Source organism: Schistocerca gregaria, chromosome 9, assembly GCF_023897955.1.
Source record: "Schistocerca gregaria isolate iqSchGreg1 chromosome 9, iqSchGreg1.2, whole genome shotgun sequence".
Classification (NCBI taxonomy): Eukaryota; Metazoa; Arthropoda; class Insecta; order Orthoptera; family Acrididae; genus Schistocerca; species Schistocerca gregaria.
In genome coordinates, this window is record NC_064928.1 from 234,690,352 (window position 1) to 234,716,358 (window position 26,007).

The following is a 26,007-nucleotide window of genomic DNA, read 5'->3' on the forward strand; positions in this document are numbered from 1 at the left end:
GTCAGACCTTTCGACAGTGACCCTCTTGGGGCCACCCGTTGTGGCTTCCTGAAACTTCAACTACTCCTAGTGCTCGATTGAGCTCATGTCGGCAGACAGTGAAGGCCATCCCACTTAGTTGATTCCTGCCTCCTGGAGGAATCCTTACACAAAGTGGGCCCAGTGTATAGCTTTATAATGTCATTGCAAAAGATTAGATGGAGTCCTGCTGTCAAACAATAGTCACAACCATTGTAAAAAGACAACTTTGTGACAACTTATCACTTGGTAAGACCAGCTAAATCGTAATCGGAGTAACTGTGTCTGAACTACTTTGCAACAAAAAATTGCATAGTTAACAATAATGGATGTGTTACAAATTTACTTAATAAATAACAAAAAATACATATTATATGCATTGCGGCACGTATCATATTGCTGTCACATGTTGCTCTCTTTTTTATACTGTCTGACAAAAATAGTGAAGAAGTCACAAGGGGAGGACTGAACAAGATGAAAATTCGTTGGTTGTGAGGTCATGGAATTCTACTTTGGTGATTACAAATTCAAGCCCTATTATCAGTGTGACAAGCCCTCCCTCCGCTGTGGATGTGTGCGCTCGTGCTGTTAGGAGAGGATACAATGGCACGACATCCTGAGGGAAGCTGACCCACAACTGTTGTAACTGGTCCTCTAAATTCTGGACATTGGTACTGGACAGAATTGATGTCCAAACTTTTCCCACACTTGTAGGCCTGCTATTGGGGATGGGGATTTCGCTGGTCAGTTCACAGGTGCACATACTATGGGTGAATAAAATTTGTTCTGTTCAAAAATTCCACCACGGTATTGTCGCACGGGAGGAAACACGGGATGATACAAGAGGTATTTCTGGTTGCCATTCTGAGTGCAGCCATTTGTGTTGTGTTAATGGTAGCCTGTGCCTGGGATTGTAATTCCCTAGTCCGTCTACTTACAGTCCCTGATCAGTGCTGTGGGATGACACAATGTTGCAGGGAATCCATTACTTGTCCTCAGGTAATAGGTACAGATCTGAAGGGATTACAGTGTGCTAGGTCCACAATATTGCGCTCCTTCCTTGTGATCATCAGACATACTAGACAGGAACTTTGACTCCGAGTATGTCTTCCCTCAGACAGCAGAGTGTCCGAACGTCTCACAATCCCAGAAATAGCAAGATTCAGCCAGTTATCCCAATAGACCCACAATGAAGCCCAATTTGAATCTTTCAGGTGCCGATAATGCCTTCCCAGATGAGTACATAGCATCTGTGTGTTCTTCACAGGGATCTTTCAACATCTGATGCTGCCCATGCCCTTTACAAACCCTACCAAGTATGGTAACAATACTAAACACGAATAACACTAATGCACTCTGGTATCTGTTCTACCTGTTAACAGAGAACTGAAACAGTAGTCATTTTCATATCGACCCAAGGTGTACAAGGTCTGTTCAAAAAATTCTGGAACATGTGTAATTTCGCACTAGTGGTTTGTTGGAGTGAAATGCAGTTGGTATCCCTGTACACTGCTGTGTTTAATGTGTAACTGCCGGAAATTTCATTATTGTATGTCTGTTAGTTATTGTTCAGTGCTGTATTTAGTAGAACATTGTGGTATACAGATTGCGAATTTAGTTATTAATTACAATTACGGCCCACACAAGCGCGAGAGTATTTTTTCTTACCTCCGTTAACCATTGCCTCGTAGTCGGAGTCCTGGCTCTGGCTCTCGGCTATGGTACTGAAAATAAGAATCTTAAAGCTACGTATTTTCTGTAACTTCATGCAGCTGTGGAGAAAAATGAATATTATGTTAATAGCGGGCGAGTTTTTTGCTTCCGCTAATTTTTTATAAGTTAATAGAGCCACGTAATGGCGTCGTTGGCTGCATCAGCCGCTGCGATTGTTGAACTGTAAATTACTTGAATGCAGGTTAATTCAAGGAAGGCGGACATGAAATCGGGGTCACCTCTTACAAATTAAAAGTGCACAATAATATTAAATGAATGTAGTATCTGCTTAATTAGTACAAAGATGCTTACATTTGCCAGCACACGCAAGATGTCCATCTACAAGCAATCAACAGAAGACAAGAAGAGAATACGACTAAAAAAATTAACAAAACAGCATATCTTGTCATTTCTTTAGATCATTTTGTTATATTTCTTTGCAACTTACACAGATAAATTATTATAATACGGGTACAGGGAAAAAAATCTATATTATTCAAGTTTTAAATGTCTTTTTATAAATACCTTTTTTTAAGTCTTTTCGTATTAATTCACTTGGGATGCTATAAGACAACGCTCATGTAGAAAAGTCAACAAAATTGTGCATGCCAATCGAAGAGATTGTAGATTGTGTCGAGAGATTGTAGAAGGATGCAACATTTCAGTTGGATCATGCCATGAAATCTGTGCAATTGAGAATGAGGTGTTAAAGAGAGTTATAATTGGTGATGAGATGTGGGTCTATGGTTATGATGTTGAGATAGAGGTTCAGTCTTCCCAGTAGGTCGGTAACGGATCCCCTAAACAAAAAAGCTTATCAGGTCCGATCGAGTGTCAAAGCCATGGTGACAGGTTGTTAGACTTGAAAGTTTAGTTCATCATATTCGTCGATGGTACTATCGGGACATGCTGTGGCACCTGCGAGAAAATCTGGGAAGGAAACGGCCTGAAATGTGGTGAGATAATTCATGGCTCTTCCTCCACAATAACGTGTGCGCACATTCATCCCTGTTGGTGCGTAACTATAGCACACAGAATTAAATCGCTGAGCTGTCTCATCCTCCGTACTCACCCAACCTGACCACCACAGACGTTTTTTCTAAAGTTGAAAACCCCGTCGAAAGGTCAAAGATTTGCAAGGACACGCGGGATAAAAGATAGCACTTCCCACGATCCAGCAAGACGCGTACCAAGACTGCTTCCAGAAATGGAAATGCATTGGTAGTGGTGTATCAATTGTGGAGGAGAGTATTTTAAAGGAGATCATGCAGAATAAGTAAAAGGTAAGTGTAGTAAATTTTTGTGGACAAAGTTCCAGAATTTTTTTGAACAGACGTGTATGTGTATGAAGTTAAATTGACATCTGGCTATGTATTCTGTGTGCTTCAAATGTTTTGTCAGGCAGTGTATTTTGAATTAAATCAGTTTTATACTGTGTTTGCATCTAATTAACATTTTTAGATAAATGATCTAATTACTGACATAGGTGTCTGTATTACACCATACTGCCTAAGCTGAAGTCTTTATCGTAGCTGTAATACTTACTTACTGGATTGATGTGTTTTCAATGCATCCAGAATGCGATTTTCACTCTGCAGCGGACTGTGCGCTGATATGAAACTTCCTTGCAGATTAAAACTGTGTGCCCGACCGAGACTCGAACTTGGGACCTTTGCCTTTCGCGGGCAAGTACTCTACCCTCTGAGCTACCGAAGCACGAGTCACACCCGGTCCCCACTGCTTCACTTATGCCAGTATCTCGTCTCCTACCTTCCAAACTTTACAGAAGCTCTCTTGCGAACTACGCAGAACTAGCACTCCTAAAAGAAAGATACTGCGGAGACATGGCTTAGCCACAGCTTGGGGGATGTTTCGAGAATGAGAACTTCTCTCTGCAGCGGAGTGTGTGCTGATATGAAACTTCCTGGCAGATTAAAACGGTGCTCCTTCTGGATGCTGTGCTAGTTCTGCATGGTTCCCAGGAGAGCTTCTGTAAAGTTTGGAAGGTAGGAGACGAGATACTGGCAGAAGTAAGCTGTGGGGACCGGACGTGAGTCGTGCTTTGGTAGCTCAGATGGTAGATCACTTGCCCGCGAAAGGCAAAGGTCCCGAGTTCGAGTCTCGGTCGGGCACACAGTTTTAATCTGCCAGGAGGTTTCATGTTTACAATGATTTGCACATATCATCATCATCATTCAATGAATTGTTAAAAACCATTCAACAGACAAGATCACATAAAATGTTTTTTATTTAAAACAACCAGTTTCAACAGATTATGCTGTAGTCTTTAGGTCTAAAATGTGTTTTACAACAAAACATTTTAAGACCTGAAGATAACTGCATAGTCAGTTGGAACATGGTCCATCCACCTTCTTTGTAGTCAGGAGCTTCTCAGGTGTGTCATACCCAACGTCTGGGTGCAAACCATTTTGACGGGCCTGCATGTGCTGCTGCCACCAGACAACGCTCACTCAGACTTTAGCATTTCATGTGAAATGTCACACACTTCCCACTTCTTGGAATGTAATCATCTGATGGTCTCTATATAGTAGATATAGCACTGTGCTGAAGGTTTATTTCCAATTTTGTATAAAGCCTTACGAAATGGTAACAAGTACACTTTTTCTTTTGCAGGTGACATTTGAATTTGGGTCGCAGCAGAGTCCTGAGTGTGTACATGAAATAGCCGTAACAAACTTTGTGACAACCAAGGCTACGTTTACATGGAATGTGCATCAGCTGAGGAATTGGCCGAAAGGCCCTTTCGAAGCCTCATCACCGCCGTTCGTCCACCCCAGTGCGAGTGTGTGGAGCATGCACCTGTCCAAAGACAGCTACGAATCCGTCCATCTTGGTTTCATACTCGTCTCTTCTGAGAAGGGAGCACCTGTGAGAGCCACCATAAAGACAAAGGCCAGATCCGAAGCCAGTCAAATAAAACAGGTATGCCAACATCTGTACCTAGTTCTTTTATAGACAGTAAGTAATTTTCATGACTCGTGTATCAGCATAAGGAAGACATAAAGCCACATTATGATTTGTTGAGTAGGATACTGTATTAAAAATATGGATACAGTGTAACAATAGTTACATTTGTTTGTTTACACATGGCAGTAATACAAATCTTTCGGTGCCAGATTTATTGGCCATGTACATGACTTGTTAATTGGGCATGTAGAGGAGGATGAAACATTTTATGTGATCATGTGATGTGATTGTGGGAATCAGAGTGACTGGTGTGGTGGTGATTCAGTGTGTTGATACTGAGGTGGGTTGGTGCTAGTCGTGTTGCTGCTGATTCGTAGCTGATGGATTTTATCTCCACATACTAGTGGCTTTACAGGTGTTGCTCAGAGCAGACTAACCTGTGCTGTGTCCACTGGTTCCTACTTCATCATTCTCTAGGTTTCCGGTGACTGACAGTCTCTTCTCTGTTGTCTCTGCTGCAATGGCCGTTCAGTCACCAATTCCCGTGGAGCATCTTTTGTCTGTTGTAATTAGATTGTAAGGGAGGTCACCATGTTATAATTAGAGACTCAGATCAGACAGCAAAAATAAAGTTGAATGGAAACTGAGGATGTCACAAAATGACATCAGACCTCGGGGAAAATATAAAAATCGGTAGCATAGAGACAGACTTTCCCCATAATGCAAAGTCAGAACTGAGATGTGGACATAAGATACAGATTCAGGAATGACATGAAGTGTCATAATCTAAAAGCAACACGAGAACTAAAATTGGTTCCAGATTCTGACTCCGTACCAGAGTAGCTCATCATATCATGTTCTATTATCTGAATATCATAGTATGACCTACAGTAATTGATTGCCCTCTCAAATGCTCCTCCACAGCAGTTTTGGTCTCCTTTCCACACTCTTCGTTTTCAGAGCACTGAATTTCCCATAGTATCATCTTAAAACTCGTGAGCTTTGTTTGCAGTGCGTTCCAGTGATAGATCAATGCTTGGCTACTTCACCCTGCCAGTCTTCATAATGGGACCAAACTTTACAATTCCCCCTCAAAAAAATCTTCAAATTCTCCTTTGTAGGTGGCCGGACAATGGCATGGCAGTGTGTGCAAACTCCACTGCATTTCCATGGTGGTCTCTCCATAACTCCAGTTGTGGAGCTAGCCACTGCCCACAGTAAGTTTCCTAGCAGCCGGTGTAACTGCTGGATTTTCTATAGGAACCTCTGTGAATGAACTTGTGTCCATTCTCTGCATTTGTGAGTGACCACGGAGGCTGTAACTTAATGGCAGATCTGCTTCTTTGTAACAGGAAAGCCTTTAATGTCCCCACTCAGATTTGTGAGATCCTTAGGAACTTAATACTGTCTTTAATTGGGCCACCCGATCCAGAACAAAGAAAAATGCTTGTGAACCATTCTTGTTCGTCTTATACGGATTTGATAAAAATTTCAAAGTAACAAGGCACAGATTAATTTTAGCCTTTTTGTCCAGAGCTTTGGTCCATGAAGTATCACAGGACTTAACACTCTCTCCTCTCCTCTTTCCTGTTAAAGTTGCGACTGGTGCATGGGAAGAAAGATTGCTGGCCAGCTTCTGTGTGAGCTTGCACATCTCTTACTGTACCTTAATTGAGTTTTTGTGAGATATGCGAGTGTAATACAGGATGGCACAGTTAAAAATCAACCCACCTCCTCTTTGAATATGAATGCAGTATTTCGACTTCTGAAACAGAGTAACTAGCTGCAGTAATTGACAGTTTTATGCAATACTAGCTGCAGTAATTGACAGTTTTATGCAATAATCAGTTGTTAGCACTCTTGTCTCAGCATTTCAGTTTATTTCACATTTCTCTTTGCGGTCTGCAAAATGACTTTCTTTTTAGAAGAAAGAACTGAAATTGTGGAAGCATATTTGAAAACTGGTTCGATTAAGAAAACTTGGAAAATTTTCAGGGTCAAGTATGCGGATAGAGGACTATGAGCAAAGAGAGCAATACAGAGTCTATATAAAACTGGGTGCACCTATAGACCTGTGCAAAGTGTAAAATAACAAAGAATTTCTTCAGTTAGCACACTGGAAGTTATTGCAAACATTTGCCAAAGAACTATTCAGAGCCCAAAGAAGTCTACACGTAAATTGACCCAACAGGTGCATTTACGTAGGTGTAGTTGTCAGCGGATATTGAAACATCTTAGTCTGAAGCCACATTGTGTAACAGTTGTGCAACAGAGACGGGAGGATGACAGTTGGAAACTTCTAGGTTACTGCATGTGGCTTCTGAATAACATCAACTGTGGATCTTTCTGGTCACATGAATTCAAAGAACATTGTGTGTCAGCAACCACTCTGTGATAAAGAAACCAGCATTTGGTGCTGTGAAATACGGACGCGCATCATTGGACCAGTGTTTTTTGACACTACTACCAACATGGTTGCATATATGGAAATTTTTTGTACATTTTATGCTCAACTTGCTGAATATGAATGACAATATTTCTTCGTCCTTCAAAATGGGGCAACATGCCATATGTCTGAGGCAACACTAGAAACAGTCCATGATGCCTTCAACTGAGGAACGATTGTCAGAAAACATTTATGGCCACCACACGTTTGCCGGATCTGACGTGATTTTTTTGCTGTGGGGCACTTGAGGAGCAAGGCCTGTCAAACAAATCCACACACAATACAGGAACTGAAAGATAACATCAGCTATGATGTTGCTGCCATTGACATCCGAACTTCACATCAGATGTATCTGAATAGGCCTAGACTGTAACTGCTGCCAGTGCATGTTTGGTAGTCATTTATCATTACAGTTACTGGTATTTCCATCTGTTTATATGCAATAGTTCTATTTCTTTGTTTCCACTCCCAATGCCAAATGTTAATCCTTTGTAGGCCTTAGAACTTTCTACAGTTCTGATTCCTCTTCAAAGAATGTCATCATCCATGCCAGCCCCATGAAGCCTACGATGTTATTCATTAGATCATTTATAAACATATAATGAATAGTACTTGTCCTGTAACTCTTCCATGGAACACACTATTTGTCACTTACATGTTTGAAGATATATCTGCAGTAAGAATGGCATGCTGTGTTTTATTTGCAATGAACTCATCAAGCACCATGTTTAATGTTCCACATGCTCATATTTTGTTCCTTAGATGACAGTGAAAAACTGCAAGAAGCAACAGTTCATGTTTGTGGTAGAGGTAGCAACCATATTGTGCAGATTTGATACCAGAACCCTCATGAAATCTTGGACAGGGTGTATACGACCCGGGACAACTGGGAAATCCAGGAAAAACCCAGGAATTTTTTCATCCGGGAGAAAACCGGGAAATACCCAGGAATTTTTTGGAATTACGGAAATTTGCCATTGTTTTAGCTTTCAGTTAAATTTTTGTAATTTTGACCGCAGAATTGATTCTCTAGCAAAGAATGTTATTGTATCCTGCTACTGGAGAATGATACTGCACCAATAAAATATAAATGAGACAGAAAAAAATAAAACCTTAGTGACAAAGGAAACGTGCAATTTACTGCGACAAAACACTGTGCATGCACAAGCGTCTGCAAATAGCAAAAATATGTCAAAGGCCGTAAGGCGCAGACTGTAATTCTTCGTAACAATAAACTGCTTGCTAAGAGCATGACGTCACAACTGTTCACATTAGGTTCGTTTGACCAGCTGCCAGCGTTCTGTTGCACATACGCATTTGACTCGCTTATAAGCAGTACCTTCTCCCACTTCCCGCTACTTGAAGTTTGGCTGTTAGCTGTATCGGTGGTAGCAGCAAGCAGCCAGATGCAAATGGGAAAAATTTTTCTCGCGCACCCTAGGTGCCAGATTCGCGCTTGCACAGAGTTGTCTGAGGCGGTTAGTCTCCACGTGACCTGTGTTTACATTAAGTGATTTCGCTGCTTCTCTTCGTGTACAGCTCCCACCTCAAATGAAAACAAAACGGATTTCTGTGGCCGGGAGGTATCAAGTGAATTAAAATACATTCACATAATTACGGAGGGCAAAAATATAGTATTAATTTCAGTTCTCTGATTTTATTTTATTTCCAAGTTAGTAGCACTCAAGCATTAATAGCCTTGCAGAACAATGAAGTTATTTTTGCAAGTTTGCTAAAGAAAAGAAATTTGGCTTTATTAATCTTTTTGCTGAGGCAATCATTTTATTTGAAACAAAGTGTTTCATTCTACAGTATTGGCTAGTTCCAACTGCTCGCTGAATTTCAAGTGCAAGTTATCATCTTCTTCCATGTATGGCATTATGCCATAATAAAGAACCAAAACCCCCCATGAACCATAAACCTTGCCGTTGGTGGGGAGGCTTGCGTGCCTCAGCGATACAGATAGCCGTAACGCAGGTGCAACCACAACGGAGGGGTATCTGTTGAGAGGCCAGACAAACGTGTGGTTCCTGAAGAGGGAATTAGTGAAGTTCGGTGGCAGGAGAAACAAGACTTCTGGTCAGGTGACTACAGGGTTATAAACACAAAATCAAATAGGGGTAATGCAGGAGTAGGTTTAATAATGAATAGGAAAATAGGAATACGGGTAAGCTACTACAAACAACATAGTGAACGCATTATTGTGGCCAAGATAGATACGAAGCCCACACCTACTACAGTAGTACAAGTTTATATGCCAACTAGCTCTGCAGATAACGAACAAATTGAAATGTATGATCAAATAAAAGAAATTATTCAGATAGTGAAGAGTGACGAAAATTTAATAGTCATGGGTGACTGGAATTCAGTTGTAGGAAAAGGGAGAGAAGGAAAGATAGTAGGTGAATATGGACTGGGGCAAAGAAATGAAAGTGGAAGCCGCCTGGTAGAATTTTGCATAGAGCACAACTTAATCATAGCTAACACTTGGTTCAAGAATCATAAAAGAAGGCTGTATACATGGAAGAAGCCTGGAGATACTGACAGGTTTCAGATAGATTATATAATGGTACGACAGAGATTTAGGAACCATGTTTTAAATTGTAAGACATTTCCAGGGGCAGATGTGGACTCTGACCACAATCTATTGGTTATGACCTGTATATTAAAACTGAAGGAACTGCAAAAAGGTGGGAATTTAAGGGCATGGGATCTGGATAAGCTGAAAGAACCAGAGGTTGTACTGAGTTTCAAGGAGAGCATAAGGGAGCAATTGACAGGAATGGGGGAAAGAAATACAATAGAAGAAGAATGGGTAGCTTTGAGGGATGCAGTAGAGAAGGCAGCAGAGGATCAAGTAGGTAAAAAGACGAGGGCTAGTAGAAATCCTTGGGTAACAGAAGAAATATTGAATTTAATTGGTGAAAGGAGAAAATATAAAAATGCAGTAAATGAAGCAGGCAAAAAGGAATACAAACATCTCAAGAATGAGATCGACAGGAAGTGCAAAATGGCTAAGCAGAGATGGCTAGAGGACAAATGTAAGGATGTAGAGGCTTATCTCACTAGGGGTAAGATAGATACTACCTATAGGAAAATTAAAGAGACCTTTGGAGAAAAGAGGACCACTTGTATGGATATTAAGAGCTCAGATGGAAACCCAGTTCTAACCAAAGAAGGGAAAGCAGAAAGGTGGAAGGAGTATATAGAGGGTTTATACAAGGGCGATGTACTTGAGGACAATATTATGGAAATGGAAGAGGATGTAGATGAAGATGAATTGGGAGATACGATACTGCGTGAAGAGTTTGACAGAGCACTGAAAGACCTGAGTCGAAACAAGGCCCCCGGAGTAGACAACATTCAGTTGGAACTATTGACGGCCTTGGGAGAGCCAGTCCTGACAAAACTCTACCATCTGGTGAGCAAGATGTTTGAAACAGGCGAAATACCCTCAGACTTCAAGAAGAATATAATATTTCCAATCCCAAAGAAAGCAGGTGTTGACAGATGTGAAAATTACCGAACAATCAGTTTAATAAGTCACAGCTGCAAAATACTAACGCGAATTCTTTACAGACAAATGGAAAAACTAGTAGAAGCCGACCTCGAGGAAAATCAGTTTGGATTCCGTAGAAATGTTGGAACACGTGAGGCAATACTGACCCTAGGACTTATCTTAGAAGCTAGATTAAAGAAGGGCAAACCTACGTTTCTAGCATTTGTAGACTTAGAGAAAGCTTTTGACAATGTTGACTGGAATACTCTCTTTCAAATTCTGAAGGTGGCAGGGGTAAAATACAGGGAGTGACAGGCTATTTACAATTTGTACAGAAACCAGATGGCAGTTATAAGAGTCGAGGGGCATGAAAGGGAAGCAGTGGTTGGGAAGGGAGTGAGACAGGGATGTAGCCTCTCCCCGAAGTTATTCAATCTGTATATTGAGCAAGCAGTAAAGGAAACAAAAGAAATATTCTGAGTAGGTATTAAAGTCCATGGAGAAGAAATAAAAACTTTGAGGTTCGCCGATGACATCGTAATTCTGTCAGAGACAGCAAAGGACTTGGAAGAGCAGTTGAACGGAATGGATAGTGTCTTGAAAGCAGGATATAAGATGACCATCAACAAAAGCAAAACGAGGATAATGGAATGTAGTCGAATTAAGTCGGGTGATGCTGAGGGAATTAGATTAGGAAGTGAGACACTTAAAGTAGTAAAGGAGTTTTGGTATTTGGGGAGCAAAATAACTGATGATGGTCGAAGCAGAGAGGATTTAAAATGTAGGCTGGCAATGGCAAGGAAAGCGTTTCTGAAGAAGAGAAGTTTGTTAACATTGAGTATAGATTTAAGTGTCAGGAAGTCGTTTCTAAAAGTATTTGTATGGAGTGTAGCCATGTATGGAAGTGAATCGTGGATGGTAAATAGTTTGGACAAGAAGAGAATAGAAGCTTTCGAAATGTGGTGCTACAGAAGAATGCTGAAGATTAGATGGGTAGATAACATAACTAATGAGGAAGTATTGAATCGGATTGGGGAGAAGTTTGTGGCACAACTTGACCAGAAGAAGGGATCGGTTGGTAGGACATGTTCTGATGCATAAAGGGATCACCAATTTAGTATTGGAGAGCAGCGCGGAGGGTAAAAATCGTAGAGGGAGACCAAGAGATGACTACTCTAAGCCGATTCAGAAGGATGTAGGTTGCAGTAGGTACTGGGAGATGAAGCAGCTTGCACAGGATAGAGTAGCATGGAGAGCTGCATCAAACCAGTCTCAGGACTGAAGACCACAACAACAACAAAGAACCAAAAATGAGATCATAGAGTACTAGTACTCCAAGAAAATTTACATCCCAAAAACCACACTGAAAAGCTTAGTATCAGATGGGACCTACTTCACTGTGAATCTGAAAAAAGCCAATTTGCACTTCAAGCCGAATTATGCATTTTAGCGTGGTTTATGAAATTTCGATGCTCTTTGGAGTATCCTCTGGTGCCTTGTTTCTTTTATTGTGTAATGTAAGCTCTCTTAGTGCTTTAGACTCACGAACATGCCGGCTTCCTACACCACTGCAGTTGCACATGCACAATAATGCGTTTTCTGGTGCTCTCTGGCAACTGGTAAATCAAACCTATTTCTAACAGTCTCGGGATAGTATTGCGAACGGTGGTTAGAAAAGAGTTACTTTCAAAGTAATTTCTTTTTACCCAAGATGAATTACTTTACGTGTGAAAAAGTGGGATGGATATCTAAATCGCAGAGCGTTCGAAACTGAACAGTTTGAGGACCAGCCACTTACAATAATTTCGAGCCGAGACATTTATGTCATAATTTTAAAGTATAACACACGCAAAAAAAGATCAATATTACATGTGAAAGCTTAGCTTTTGTTGTAGTGTGTTAATCTTAGAGACCAATATTAAATGTGAAAGCTTAGTTTTTCTTGTAGATATACGGTACTGTGTACATTAATGTAGATCGTTAACTTTTCCTTTTGTGTGTTCGCGCTATGTAACCAGTAATCTTGCTATTGGCTGACTATAACACATGTCCTATGGTCTGAATAGCTGCTGTCATCGGCTGGTGAGATCTCATAGCTTGAGATACGACTCGCTTACAAAAGGACATCGCAACCTCGGTTGCAACGCTCCGGAAACTAACACAGCGAATTTATACTTTTGTAATACAAAAATATGCAGCGTATATGTTGCTGCAAATCAAAGGTCTTTCCAAAACTTCTGAGCTCCGTCTTTTCTTTTTCTTCGCGGGAAGTTCTACGCGATTATATAAAATGTTAACCATTCAAAGGATTGATAAGTTTTACAGTTCCGAGGGGAAATCTACAGAAAACCTACTGTCACTTAACACAGAAAAAGTGTATTTTCGCCCTGGAAAAAGCATATTTTTTAAATGGTATATGTGGGAGAAATCCGGGAATAATCCGGGAATTTTTTTTCCTTGTCCCCGTATACACCCTGTTGGAGCATGAAAGACCTTTGCCTAAAGATAGTGTACATTGCTTAGTTTGTTATGAAAAGGTGTAGGACCTGTTCTTTTTCAAGAACAAAACATTTACTTGACTGAGCAAAAACACTGCAATAAAATGAATGGGTTTAATGAGTGTTTTGAAATTTGTCATTAGTTTATTGCATGTTTCCAAACACCAAATATTAACTGCTAAAATTGGGTAACTCTTTCTGAAATACACTCAATTTTAGAAAATATGAAAAAATCCCTGACAGTTCTTGAAACCATCTGCTGTTGTTTCCATAAATCAGTTCCTTTCAGCTGTATCGCATGAACATATTACAGTAGGGCACCCACTATGGCCATTTATTTTTGCAATGTTTGCACAGGCTGTTCACACCAATTGTGGGATATGGGTACACTGTCTGAACCTTCAGGTTTGCTCCCCAGAGTGTTAAGAGGGTACAGTTTGACATCTTGATAAATGGGAGTGACACATTTGGGACACTTCCAACAGATGGTCTGGACAAGAGACAATTTTCTGAGTAAATGTTAAACTTTTGCTTTTGTTGATAATTAATTTTTTTTCTACCATAAGTCTTCTGACTGGTTTTATGTGACCCGCAACAATTTGCTCTCCTGTACGAACTTCCACATCTCAATATAGTACTTAAATGTAGTAACATGAAGGTCTTAACCCTTTTCCTACCATCCTGCTGCTTCTTCAAGTCAGTATTTTCCACATATTCCTCCCCTTGCTGATTCTGCTGATACCCTATAATGCATAATGAATTCAGTGTGCAGAATAAATGGTAGTATATTTGCTTCTACTTTCTAGTGGTTTGTTGTGTAAAACAGTTTAATTCAGTTGTGAGTAAAAATTGAATAAAATAATCACAAATTGCAGGTTCGAATTCACGCTGTAATAAAAGCCAGTGTATACAGTCTCAATTACTGAACCTGCCAGAGAGAGACTCAAACGCATCATGCTGAAAAATGAAAATTATTGCTTAAATATTGCATGTGAATATTAATGACATTAGGCTCAATTTTAATTATACACACAGACCTATATATTTCATTAAATATCTCATTTATTGGTTTAAGGAGTATACAACAGCAGTACCTTCTCATAGTTAATCAGTCAAGATGAGGAATAGACAAAATGGGATTCTGAAATGGTGGTTCACCATTTTTATTATTTCTTCACATCAGCGAGTGGAATAGAACATACTTCCGAAAGTCCCTGTACAAAATGAGCCTTGGGACTTCAGTGTGCACATCATCTGAGATAGAAGCATCACAAAATATGTTACCAAAATGATACATTACAGTGCTCCTAATGATGACAACCTTTATTAGCAGAGCAACAAGTTTGGCACTATTCTGGTTCTGCTAACCATTACAGTAACTCATGTTTTTTTAATCTTTTGACTGGTTAAGTTGTGTTTTCTTTCAGATTGGGTTGGATTTTATCTTTGTTTGGTGTAGGAAGGTCAGGAGATTGATTTTTCTTTCACCACATTGTATTACATATGCTACAATGAGTGTTACCCTGAAGGTTTTTTTAATTTTTTTTTACTTTGACACTGATATTAAAGCTTCAATTTTTACAGAGTAACATGTAGATTATCATTATATTATTCCGTTGCCATGTGGTTACATTTTGAGTAATAAGTAACATTGAGAATGTTGCTGTTAGTTTGCTGCTCATGAAGTTGGATTTCTTGTATCTGTTCTCAATATATTTATTAATCTTGCCTCGCTATTTGGTTAAGTTTCACTGGAAACAAGGTAAAACCATTTAAAAGACCTGTGACCTCAGTTGCATACTGAAATATGTTCAATAGTTTTCATTACTTAGCTTTCTTAAATTTCAGTTGACAGTTTATGTGTGAAAATGTTCTTTAGCAAATCAACTTTTTTTTCTCTGTGCAATAGTTCTTTGACATTCACAATTTTAACAATGTGGGAAAAGACAGATTGCTGCTTACCATAAAGAAGACATGTCAAGTTGCAGACAGGTGCAATCAAAATACACTTACAAAGCTTTTGGCCACAGCCTTCATCAGAAAAAGACACACACACCATTCACACTCACAAGCAAGCACACCTCACATACACGCGACCAGCACCAGCATCTTGGGCTGAGATGTGTGCATGACGTGCGTGCTGACATAGGCTGTGGCCGAAATCTTTGTGTCTTAATTGTGCCTGTCTACAACTTGATATGGCTTCGTTACGGCCTACATTGTTGGTATTCCTATCTGAATGTTCCATTGTTTGATATTCCAATTTTCAAATGTTTAAATATCATTCATATCAATTGTACTGTATGCGTGGATTACAATAATTTTTATTTCATTTCTTGGTTTACTTTGAGTGGAGAAACATTTTTCTTGTTGATAGTTCTTTTAAGGAAAGTTTTAATGGAAGCTCTTCATTTTATCATTTATTTTGTGACAAGTTACCTTTATAAATGTAATTTACAAAAAATTCTCCTGCTTATGAAATGTTACGGCTTCAGATTTCCTCATTTGGATGACTTATATGGTTGTCAAATGGTGCACTCGCTCATCATTCCAGGCAAGGGCATAGTGAGTTGATGTACCTTACGGCCCTCAGTAAGGCAGAAGACACTGCTTGCAGACTTGCCACCCTCCATCAGATGGTAGCAACATATGAAACAAGAGCGTAGAGGAATCAAACACATACAGCAATAGTCTAGCTTCCTGGAGAAGAAAACCAGATAATAACTAATTGTTAAAGGGGAGGCAGAGGTATGCTCTCTCATGGAAAATTATATTTGTCCTGACAGAATATGACTGAATTCATGGGAATTGGGAGTAGCAGCTCATACTGAATTTTATCTAATAGCAGTGCACACATGCTGTCTTCTGATGTTTATTATTTGCCAACTTGTAACACAGTTTGTATCTATGGTGGCAAAGTAATGTCTGTAACATCTTCAAGCCTTGCTTAATGTCTTTGTAGGTATTTACTTGCAATGTGTTTAGGGTGTTACACTCTTTATGTTGGCTGCTGCATACAGTCTGTAATGAGCAATACTGGCAGGCAAGCGTGATTGTTGCTTCAGTGATGGAGGAATGCGTAGAGTTTCTGCATTGCCACGTGTTAATTTTTCTTCATGATTGACAGCATCGCTTGAAGCAAAGTTGCTACTAAAAAGTACATGTCACTTGTACTTTTCTCGTGTACGCACAGCTACATTTAGTCATTATTTATTTGCTCTATAAGATTAGTTCACTTACCAGTGATGTCACAAGCTAACGCGTTAAAGTTGATAATGTCATTCTGCATACATAAATCTGCTCGATTCACCTTGCATCCTCACAGTTGAACAACTAAGTCTTCGGTCCCAGTCCCATGTGTTTGCAGACTATTCTGTGATTACATGAAGTTAATGTACCCAACACAAACTAATCATTGTTAATCGGAAAAACGCTGTCATCACCTCTGCTCCTCGCTGTTCCTTGTTTACCTTTTCCCTGGTGTTTCCTGATTTTGTGCACAGATGGAGACAGTGCAGTGTGTGTTATGTGTCACTACTTACACATATTCATACTGAACTCACTTGCATCACGTTCAGCGAGGCATGCAAGTGGCAGCAAAACTGAGTGAAACAGAGAAATAATAAACAGCAAATCAACTCTGCTCAGAACTCTAGATCTATTGTACTGCACCCTGCCCGACTCAAAATTGCTCTTCTCCACCTCAAAGTATAATTCTTTATCTTCAGTGCCTACCACTTATGTTTGTTATAAGACACAGTCCATTGGTGTACCCAGACTAAAACTAATTCCTTGATAGCACTAATTGCTTAGCAATTAGTGTTCCTTCACCAATAGGAAAACTCAGTTAATATAATCCGTATATTCCTAATTTGACAATTACGGACGTACTTTATCTTTTACACCCAATTGGTGAAACACTTTCTGGCAGATAGCTGTTCTACAAAACATCTAAATTACCCATTTATACTACTAGAAGTATTCCTTTAGGTCTTGATGAGGCAAAAATTATTCATTTCATTTGTCCCAGAATATATTAATAAATAGGCTTTAGCATCTTTCTGACCTCCCTTGTGATAGCTGTCCTTTTGACCCAAGGAATGGAGTAGGATGTGTGGCAAAAGGTCTCATATGGAATAGTGTTCCTGTATTAAACTTTGTCTCTCCTCCAACACCTTTGAATAACTTAACAACATACTGTTTAAGTCTGCATATTGTCCACTGCCTAAATATGTAGATTTCCTTACTTTATTTGCTACTACTGCTTTATATCAGTAGCAGTAGTCACTTCAGGTTGCTGCCTATTTAAGCCATTTGTCTTCCTGCTTATAAGTTCAGTTCTTAAGTCTTGGCTCTATTTATGATGACCACTGTCTTTCTATACTAACTCTCAATTCTACCAACAACCAATTTGCATCTCCCTGTGGAGAGGTCAATATTAGCCTTTCACTCGTGGAGAAATTCTGTCCCCAAATTACAGTCTGCAACCAGAGTATCAGTTACTAGAAACATGCCTGAATTCATTACATTTCATGTTAAAAGTAGCACGTGAGCTTGGCATTTCACACTGCACAACCCAGTGCCTGTTGCTCCCTGTATCTTACAGTTACTGATGGTCAAGGTTAGAACAGCCATATCTTCACATATCTTTCCTTACAGTGGGACCTGTGGTTGGAATGTTTCCTATGTATGCATTCAGTGCAGATAGTGACACAGTAATGTCAACTGTTACAGTTAGTGGTGTCAGAGTACAGTTTGTCCTGAATGTCACACTTGTTTATCATATCTAACTAGGTTGATTGGTTGGTCACTGCCTCCTGCCCCAGTCCTCAGCTGCCATTCCGTGGCTTCTACATCTACATCTACATCTACATCCGTACTCCGCAAGCCACCTGACGGTGTGTGGCGGAGGGTACCCTGAGTACCTCTATCGGTTCTCCCTTCTATTCCAGTCTCGTATTGTACGTGGAAAGAAGGATTGTCGGTATGCTTCTGTGTGGGCTCTAATCTCTCTGATTTTATCCTCATGGTCTCTTCGCGAGATATACGTAGGAGGGAGCAATATACTGCTTGACTCTTCGGTGAAGGTATGTTCTCGAAACTTCAACAAAAGCCCGTACCGAGCTACTGAGCGTCTCTCCTGCAGAGTCTTCCACTGGAGTTTATCTATCATCTCCGTAACGCTTTCGCAATTACTAAATGATCCTGTAACGAAGCGCGCTGCTCTCCGTTGGATCTTCTCTATCTCTTCTATCAACCCTACCTGGTGCGGATCCCACACTGCTGAGCAGTATTCAAGCATTGGGCGAACAAGCGTACTGCAACCTACTTCCTTTGTTGTCGGATTGCATTTCCTTAGGATTCTTCCAATGAATCTCAGTCTGGCATCTGCTTTACCGACGATCAACTTTATATGATCATTCCATTTTAAATCACTCCTAATGCGTACTCCCAGATAATTTATGGAATTAACTGCTTCCAGTTGCTGACCTGCTATTTTGTAGCTAAATGATAAGGGACCTATCTTTCTATGTATTCGCATCACATTACACTTCGCTACATTGAGATTCAATTGCCATTCCGTGCACCATGCGTCAATTCGCTGCAGATCCTCCTGCATTTCAGTACAATTTTCCATTGTTGCAACCTCTCGATACACCACAGCATCATCTGCAAAAAGCCTCAGTGAACTTCCGATGTCATCCACCAGGTCGTAGTTAGTTTTCCTGTGCAGATGTGGATGGTTCATTTGTCATCTGCCACTTAACAGTCAGGAATCAAACTACACCAATCCTGATTTGTTTGTTGGCACTGTGATTCTGCCAATGGATATTGCTGTTGTGGTTTATATAGCCTGGATTGTACTGGTTGTCATCTTGTTTTTGCTTGTGCTGTTTAAGTGATTACTGTGGTTCTGTTTGTTAATGTTGTTGTTGTTGTTGTTGTTGTTGTTGTTGTTACTATTCTTGTTTTTATTATTGTGAAACTTTACATTCTGTGACACAGCTTTCACATCTTGTGGCTTAACTCTATGTAACCTAGAGCAGATGTGAACTCCTTAGTGTTTGGTTCCCATACATTTATCAAATTTTCCTAGATGTATATGGGCAGCTGTGCCTTTAATATCCTCAGCACATCATTTTGTAACATAGATTTGTCCCAGAGGAGCCTTGTCTTGTTCAAATATTTTTCAAATTATATATAAAAAAACAAAGATGCTGTAACTTACCAAACAGGAAAGTGCTGGTAGATAGACACAATAAAAACACACACACACACACACACACACACACACACATAAATTTCAAGCTTTCGCAACCCAAGGTTGTTTCATCAGGAAAGAGGGAAGGAGAGGGAAAGACGAAAGGATGTGGGTTTTAAGGGAGATGGTAAGGAGTCATTCCAATCACGGGAGTGGAAAGACTGACCTTAGGGGGAGAAAAGGACAGGTATACACTCGTGTGCGTCTTGTGCGCTCGCACGCGTGCACACACACCTATACGCACACATACAGACAAAGGCAGACATACCTGTCCTTTTTTCCCCCTAAGGTAAGTCTTTACGCTCCCGGGATTGGAATGACTCCTTACCCTCTCCCTTAAAACCCACATCCTTTCGTGTTTCCCTCTCCTTCCCTCTTTGCCTCTTTCCTGATGAAGCAAGACTGGGTTGCGAAAACTTGAAATTTGTGTGTGTGTTTGTGTGTTTGTGTGTTTTTTATTGTGTCTATTTACCAGTGCTTTCCCTTTTGGTAAGTTACTGCATCTTTGTTTCTTTATATATATTTTTCCCACGTGGAATTTTTCCCTCTATTATACTCAAAACATGTTTTTCAAATTACTTTCGTAGGCTGTCCTAGCATGCTTGGAATGGCTCCAGATGGGAAACATGTTTATGTAGGCACCCCTGCACTCTAACTGACCAATATTTGGGCAAGAAGCGAGTTTTGGAATTCACCAAAGTTCTACAATATTCCTCAGCATCTATTGCCCATAATGTGGCATCTCCCTGGATAAATCTGCTGAGAAATGCTATCCTTTGAGTATCCTACCAGGATGGTGGCACTGCTCTGCTAAAAGTTGTGACAAATATGATAGGATGAATGTTGTTCTTGTCTTGCAAAGGTACTTGAAACTGTCTGTGTCATATTAAATACTTCTCCATCATCATAAAAGTATAGAATGGTACAACACCCCCCCCCCCCCCCCCCCCCCCCCAATTACATGGTGAATTGTGTGAGAATGGAATTAACAGCTCAGATTACACTCGCAGCATCTTGTTCAGTGTGGGTTCAGGAACGAAATTTTCCCTGAAAAGTCATGCAACTTATTTTTCATCTTGCACTACCTCCTTCGCTTCTTCTAATTTCTTCTTAATGATTTTTAATTGTTCACTCACTGAATTTTGCCATAGTGAAAAATCTGAATCAAATTTATGTAAAATTGCTTAACTCAACTCATTCTCCAGGCAATTATTGGAGTGATTGTATTTGTCCATCATCAAACTAGAAATTTTGCCAATAGCTTCTTGCAATTATGTGATGTAAGCGAAAAAATTTTTGGCCCCACTCAGACGTCCAGGAAATGAGCTCTTCTGATAACTGCTTTCTCTGCAATTCAAACTGGTTGTGTATTGATAACTCCTGCTTGGCGGGAATATTGTTCACATATTGGACAGCTGTGTGATCAGTGTAGTTGGCTGTTATGTGGATGAGCTCGGTTCAATTCCTGGTAGTGCCGAGGATTTTTCGTTGGTGGTAGTACTGTTATGTGGTACACTCAGCCTCATGATGCCAATTGAAGTATGTGACCAAGTAGTAGCAGCTCCATGGTCTAGAAAACCTGCAAAATGGCCCGTAGAGCAGTGTGCTGACAGCATGCCCCTCCATAGCATATCTGCATGAAGCTGCAAGGCAGAAGATGACACAGTGCCCAGTAGAAGTCCCTTTGGCTTTCATGTCCTTGACAAGGTGTTTGTTATTGGGAAGCTGCTAAATAGTTGCAGACAGCTAGGACTACAATTGTGTAGCCTCAGCTACTTCATCCTTTAACTTTTGCACAGCCTCAGGCATACAGGTATTTGCCAATTTTAAATCTGATAAATCTTCGGATAATACTTTCAGCAAGCATCGCACTTTGTCGGAAGTTCAGCACTCACAACTGTTGCCTGGATTTTAGTCATATCATATTCTGTTCAGTGAGAATTCACCTCAATGATTCAGTAAAAAGGTATCATGGAAGACATCAGTTCTAATTTTTTTAAATAGTACTAATAATGGATATGTTGTTTGATCCCTGTAAGTGGTAGTTCCTTCCACTTCAGGATTAAGTTTGACTACATTACCTATTATGGTAGGGTCCATGTTTAACATTTATGCTCTTCTTTTTACCATGACCTGAATTTAATAGAAACCTCTAAATTGGAACTTTCTTCCTTGTTAGAGAGTAGCCACTTAAAACTATTAATCCCTTGTTCATTAACTTGCAACTTATGGTGGTTCCATTGCCTTCAGACTTGAAACGATCTAACGACAACTAACATGATTGTTGAATAGGTGCCCAGGCTTCTCTTCCAAACTATTCAAAATTACTGACTACTGTATGAAAATGCTGTAAAATAGCTATAAAACCACTATGCTGAATTCTGAGGCATTGTAATTGAGTGCTTGATGCCAGTATGAAATCATGTTAATTGTAACTTTCATTTACTTGAACATCTGTCTCCTTTCTGTTTGTTGTTGTTGTTTTTACTTTCAGTGATTTGTTTTCTTCAATCAGGTTTAGAAAGTATATGTTTATGAAGCAGAAAATATTGTATAAACTTCAGTAACAAAATCTGTTAATTGCTCACAATTATTCCTGTCACACATTGACAATTACAATGTGTAATGCATGCAACAAGCAGAATAAATGGTAAAATATTTGCTTACTCTGTCTATTGGTATATGGCGTGAAACCATTTAACTTTACTGTAAATACAAATTGAATAATTTGCATAAAGTTGCAGACTCAAATTTACACCATAATAAAAGTGAGTGTATACCTTCTCAATTACTGAGCTTGTCAAATAGACTCTTAAATGTATAACACACTGTAGTATTCTAGACTTTCTGAAATCTCCATGAATAATGAAAATATTACTTAAATATTGCAGGTGCATAGTCATGACAAAGAGTGTAATTACATTTTGAACACAATCCTGTATATTTCAGAAGTATCGCATTTATTGCCATAAGCAGAATACAATAGCAGTACCTTCTCATAGTTGTAAGTCAAGGTGAAGACTAGAGGCAAAACTTCTTCACACCACCAAGTACAATAGTAAACCATCGCAGACTGTCTTAAGTTCTCACACACATAGTGCCTCTGGATTTTTATGTGAACATTTTATCTGTGATAAACATTGCAAAATATACAGTCTTAATATGATACACTGCACCTGTCCTCATTTATGAAACTATCAGTTCATCAAATTTTTGGCATACTTCTGTGACACCACATTTCAATTTCTTAGTTTCTCTTCTATTCCATTTTAGAAAAGTACATTCTTACACATACAGTCCTGAATGCCATGTGCATTCTCACAAAACTGTTTCTCAAATTGAAGCATGTGTTTACTACTAGTAAACTACTGCTGGCAGTGAATGCTTGCTCTACTTGTGCTTTTCTGTTATTCTTTTTACTTCGTTCGAGCTTCTGAGATAGTATATTTCCTTCCTATTGTCTATTGCTCAATCTCCAGTTTTGATGTTAAGTTTTTTGCTAATATCATTTTTACTGCTCTTCATTTCTTTTGTCTGTCTTTGGTGTATTTTCAGTCTATATTTTGTTGGGTTCATTCAGCAGGTCCTGTAATCCTGCCTCACTTTATTTGGGGATAGCAATGTCTTCAGCAAAACTTATTACTGATCTACTGTAGTTCCATCCAGAATTTTAATCCCACAAGTCAAGTTTCTCTTATTTCTGTGGTTTTTATCATCCACATTCAGGCTGATTAGCAAGAGAGGAGGACTGCTTGCCTGCCTGATTTTTTTTTCAACCAGAGCATTTCTCTGTTAGTTATCCTTCATATTGATATTTGTATATATTGTACAAGGTGTCCAATAAGTTCCTTTATTCCTATTGACTGTACAGTTTGGGAAATCTGAAAATAGCAGCTGAGGTGAGAAGTGGTTAACCACATAAAAAAGAATTGAAAATGAAAGTATTAATGCTGAATGAAGTCTGTGAATAAATTACCAGATAATGACATATAGCACTGAGTTGCAGCCTGCCATGTTTTGTTGGCACTGTTGCCAAATGCCACTTCTCACCCAAGAGATTTCCTGTGCTGTGCGATGTATTGTGCAGAGTACATAGGAGGAATGTGGTTTCTGATCTGCGGAATATGTCCGTTGTGTGCAAGAGTTAGAAAGGGATGCAGCACGTGTTATTATGTGGGCGGGGGGTGTCATCACGATAACTGTGCAGACTTTGTTTATTTGTAGGGTACGTGAATGGGAATTCTTGTTTGGATATATTGCAGATGTCATAAATACCCCTGCTCAAAGGCAAGGATGGAGATCCAGCATATTTTTACCTGTTCAGGAATTTGAGGCCACAGGATATGGTGTGGTTCAGCAAATCCTCAGCTCCATTGAAAGACCTGCACAAAACCCAGATCTTAACATACCAGAAAACACATCACAGGGAACAATCAAATTCCATGTGGCCCCACATTTGTGCAAGAAAAATGAAGAATTGCTGGAAACTGTTGAGAAAATGCTTCAAAGCATAGCTCCTGAGGTGGTCCACAATATGGCTGAATTCACTAACACACACTTGTATGGTGGTGCTCGACCTGGAGGTAAGGCGGTTCAAATCCTAGTGGTGGAAAAAAATTTCGCTGTTAGTATTTGGCTGTCAAGGGGAGGAGAGTTGGTGGTGTAAAGTTTCTGGTTCCCAGATTTGTGCCAATGTCCTGGTTTAAATACTAAACCTCTCTACAGTGTCTCATGAAGTGAGGGCACATGGCATTGTTGTTGGTGGTCTGTGCGTCAGGAGGAGACGTTACGCATGGTGGTCCCCATGGTGCTATTCACGAGGAGTAGGCTGTGTGCTGGCACCATGTTTTACCCTCTCTCTTCTATCGTCGTCATCATCATCATCATTATCTAACACAAACGTTACATTACACTCCACACAGACACACAGGCCATACATGTAGTATTACAAACCCTTATAATGGAGCAGGTTGTAAATAAACAATCTAGCAGAATATGCCAAGGAGAACATAGACATGATTAGATCCCTGTACCATGTCGGTGCACTACAGATCTGCTAGCTACATCGTTCATATAAGCAAGCATTCCAATACACGGTATACAGCAAAATGTGATTCCTCACCTCATGGGGGTAATTATTTGCAGTCGCTGGGAAATGGTGCACTTGAGAAGGGAAGCTAAATGTATGCACAAGTGAAAATAGTAACCACTTGAATTGTCTGCAAATTTCTTTTACAAAATTGTATTGCAGAAGTGCATTTAAACAGTAATGTGGAACCTGTAATCATATTCATTTTCACATTTCAGTAATTTTTAGAATACTTATTTCTTGGATAAATGGCCATCACAAATATAGCTGCAGCACAATTTCAAATGTAACATAACACATTATGCCCTTTACTATGTGTAGGTGTGAATTCTGTAGACTGGTTGTTGTAATCATTATCATGGTTATCATCACAAATGTGGGAAATATTCAATACCTCTGATGACTCTGGTGTCTGCTCCCAACCCCTGGTTTTCTTTGTCTTCTTTCCCACCTACTCAGTGAAGCACCCACTTCACCACTAACATCAGACCATTTGAAGGAAAATTCATGCAACAATGCAGTGAATTGCAGGTTTTAATAACATATTCAGAAAAAATTTAATCAGCAGTAAATGCAATGTTCTTATTTTCTGTGTGATAAAAATGTGAAGAGTCTGGTCTGTTTTATTTAACTCATATTCACACATTCCACAGCTCAAATGACTGCTGTGATCTTGTTCGTATTTATTATTTACAGGAATCACAGTAATGGAGCAGTAGTCATAAGTAATGTTTATTCATAATATACCAAAGACAAGCAATTTACCTGCAGCACACTGTAACTCAACTCCTGTGTAGATAACTTCTATGATGGTATCTTGATTTATCCTAAGTGTGGCCTCCATTACCAAATGCAGCACCAAAAGTCACTTTCTGGTGCCTTTAGCTTTTAGCTTTGATGAAGCTGAACTGATTGTCATCAGGACTCAGGATTAATAAATGTAATTTTTGTGTTGACAGCTGCCTGCCATAGAGTCTGAACTGTTCAAAGTGGGTGAGGTGATGAGGAAGCAGATCCTACAAGGCTTCACCATACCTAAGGCTGCACAGTCAGACAAGCTGCTGCTGGAGAGTGAGGTGTTAGTGGTGAGCAGTGTTGTGGAGTCAGCTCCTGGGACCACCAATACTCTCAAGGACGATTTGGCAACACTGCTAAAGCTGAAGGAAGATGCCGATGTCACGCTGTTGGCCGGTTCCAGTAAAGTGTCGCTGATGGCACACTCGACGCTCCTGCGCGCACGCAGCCGAGTCTTTGCCTCCATGTTGAAGTCACCTGAGGTTGCCACTAAGTCAGGCCACATATTTCACATGCGAGAAGTGGAGCCACGTGAGGTCAAGGAGCTTCTTTGCTACATCTACACTGACCAGACTCCGTCACTCTCTGAGATGCCAGAGGAGTTGCTTGCCCTCGCCAACAGGTTTGATCTCTGAACACCGTAAATACAGCAGGATGTGTCACACGTTCAATTTTATGATACTTTATTGTTGCTGGGACTCCTGGACAGTGCATCAGATAGAGTAAATGAATTTCTGCCGTATACAGGGTGACGCACTT

General features: G+C 39.9%; 1 protein-coding gene across 2 annotated transcripts in view; it reads left to right on the plus strand.

Annotated features, from left to right (window-relative positions):
* Window positions 1-26,007, plus strand: part of LOC126291922 (speckle-type POZ protein-like) — an 82,635-nt gene that overhangs the window by 25,759 nt on the left and 30,869 nt on the right. For both annotated transcript variants that reach the window (XM_049985655.1, XM_049985656.1), the window contains 2 exons: window positions 4,366-4,674; window positions 25,413-25,870. In XM_049985655.1, the coding sequence (XP_049841612.1) occupies window positions 4,366-4,674; window positions 25,413-25,870 (767 nt within the window). The remainder of the gene's footprint in view (window positions 1-4,365; window positions 4,675-25,412; window positions 25,871-26,007) is intronic.